The sequence below is a fragment of the Volvox carteri genome, assembly GCF_000143455.1.
Source record: "Volvox carteri f. nagariensis unplaced genomic scaffold VOLCAscaffold_10, whole genome shotgun sequence".
Lineage (NCBI taxonomy): Eukaryota > Viridiplantae > Chlorophyta > Chlorophyceae > Chlamydomonadales > Volvocaceae > Volvox > Volvox carteri.
In genome coordinates this window covers 1,415,593-1,416,997 of record NW_003307553.1, presented here as the reverse complement: position 1 = coordinate 1,416,997, position 1,405 = coordinate 1,415,593, and the positions used below count along the sequence as shown (strand labels likewise).

At 60.1% G+C, this 1,405-nt stretch overlaps 1 protein-coding gene across 1 annotated transcript in view; it reads left to right on the top strand.

Annotated features, from left to right (window-relative positions):
- VOLCADRAFT_103944 (uncharacterized protein) overlaps window positions 1-1,405 on the top strand; it is a gene marked incomplete at its 5' end in the record, with an annotated part of 13,082 nt that overhangs the window by 643 nt on the left and 11,034 nt on the right. Inside the window, one exon of the mRNA XM_002948564.1 lies at window positions 376-544. Within this exon, the coding sequence (XP_002948610.1) occupies window positions 376-544 (169 nt within the window). The remainder of the gene's footprint in view (window positions 1-375; window positions 545-1,405) is intronic.

Genomic DNA, 1,405 nt, shown 5'->3' with positions numbered 1-1,405 from the left:
GAGAGAGAGGGAGGGAATGAGAGGGAGACAGAGAGGGAGAGGGAGAGGGAGAGGGAGAGGGAGAGGGAGAGGGAGGGAAGGAGGAAATAAATTAGGGTTTCGCAAGCTGGATGCTGGGGGAAATGGTGGTGAGAGGTTGGGGTTTTCGGGGCTCAGGCCCTCCTGGCTGAGGAAGGCTTAGGGTGTGTGAGACACAGTGTACGGCAGAGGAACCGGGAACCCCCGGAGGAGCAACCTCTCCCTCTCTACCCCACCCGCTCCCCCGGCTCTTGTCGTACTCGCCAACCCAACTCGGCCCAGAGCTTCCTTCGCCCGGCCCTCCAGACTCCTCTTCCCCTACCCCTACCCTCCCGCACTGTACTGCACATCGCACAGGTTCATCCAGTCGTACATGTGTTCTTTGTCGTACTTTTTCAGTTTGTGGCCCGGTCCCCTCCAATGGGAGCTCTCCCGCCTCATGTCGGGTCACATCCTGGCGCGGCGGGAGGTGGCACTAACCCGGGGGCGACCGCCGGACAGGTTGTACTTTGTCGTACAGGGCAGGGTGAGTGGAGCTCCGGAGTGCGGGGTGGGGTTGTCCATTTGTGTGTGTGTGTGTGTGCGTGTGTGTACGTGTGTGTGTGCAGGAGGGGACGAGCCTTGTTCTTTTGTTGGGCAAATCACGAACCCGCCTAGCCCGACGTGAAAACGGAGCGAGGGTGATGTATCCACATGTGCAGGAAACGTTCAGTTCATTGGGCCCTCTCCTGCCGTCTGTCGGGGTTCGGGTGGTGCTGGGAGGTTGGCGGGATGTGGGAAGAGGGCGGTTGGGGGGCGGGTCAGGAGGGGCACAGCTTGTGTGTATGTGTGTATGTGTGTATGTGTGAATTTGTGTGTGAGTATGTGTGAGTATGTGTGAGTATGTGTGAGTATGTGTGAGTATGTGTGAGTATGTGTGAGTATGTGTGAGTATGTGTGAGTATGTGTGTATATGTGTGCCACTGGCTGGTGTGTATTGGTTGGGTCACGTCTGCCTCTATAGCGCGGTGGGATTATTGCCGTACACAATTGTTTAAAAACTTCTTTACCTATTTCTGTTTCCGTACTTTCGTCCCGGATCTTAAACACAGGGATTACACCTTTCCGTTCCTCACGGGGGTCATCTCCCGCCGTACCTTGAAAACCTTATTTCCCCTTCCCCTCATTTTCATGTCCTCCCCCTCCCCTGCCCCCTCCCCTGCCCCTCCCCCTCCCCCTCCCCTGCCCCTGCCCCTCCCCCTCCCCTGCCCCTCCCCCTCCCCTGCCCCCTCCCCTGCCCCTGCCCCTCCCCCTCCCCTGCCCCTGCCCCTCCCCGTCCCCTGCCCCTCCCCCTCCCCTGCCCCCTCCCCTGCCCCTGCCCCTCCCCCTCCCCTGCCCCTCCCCCTCC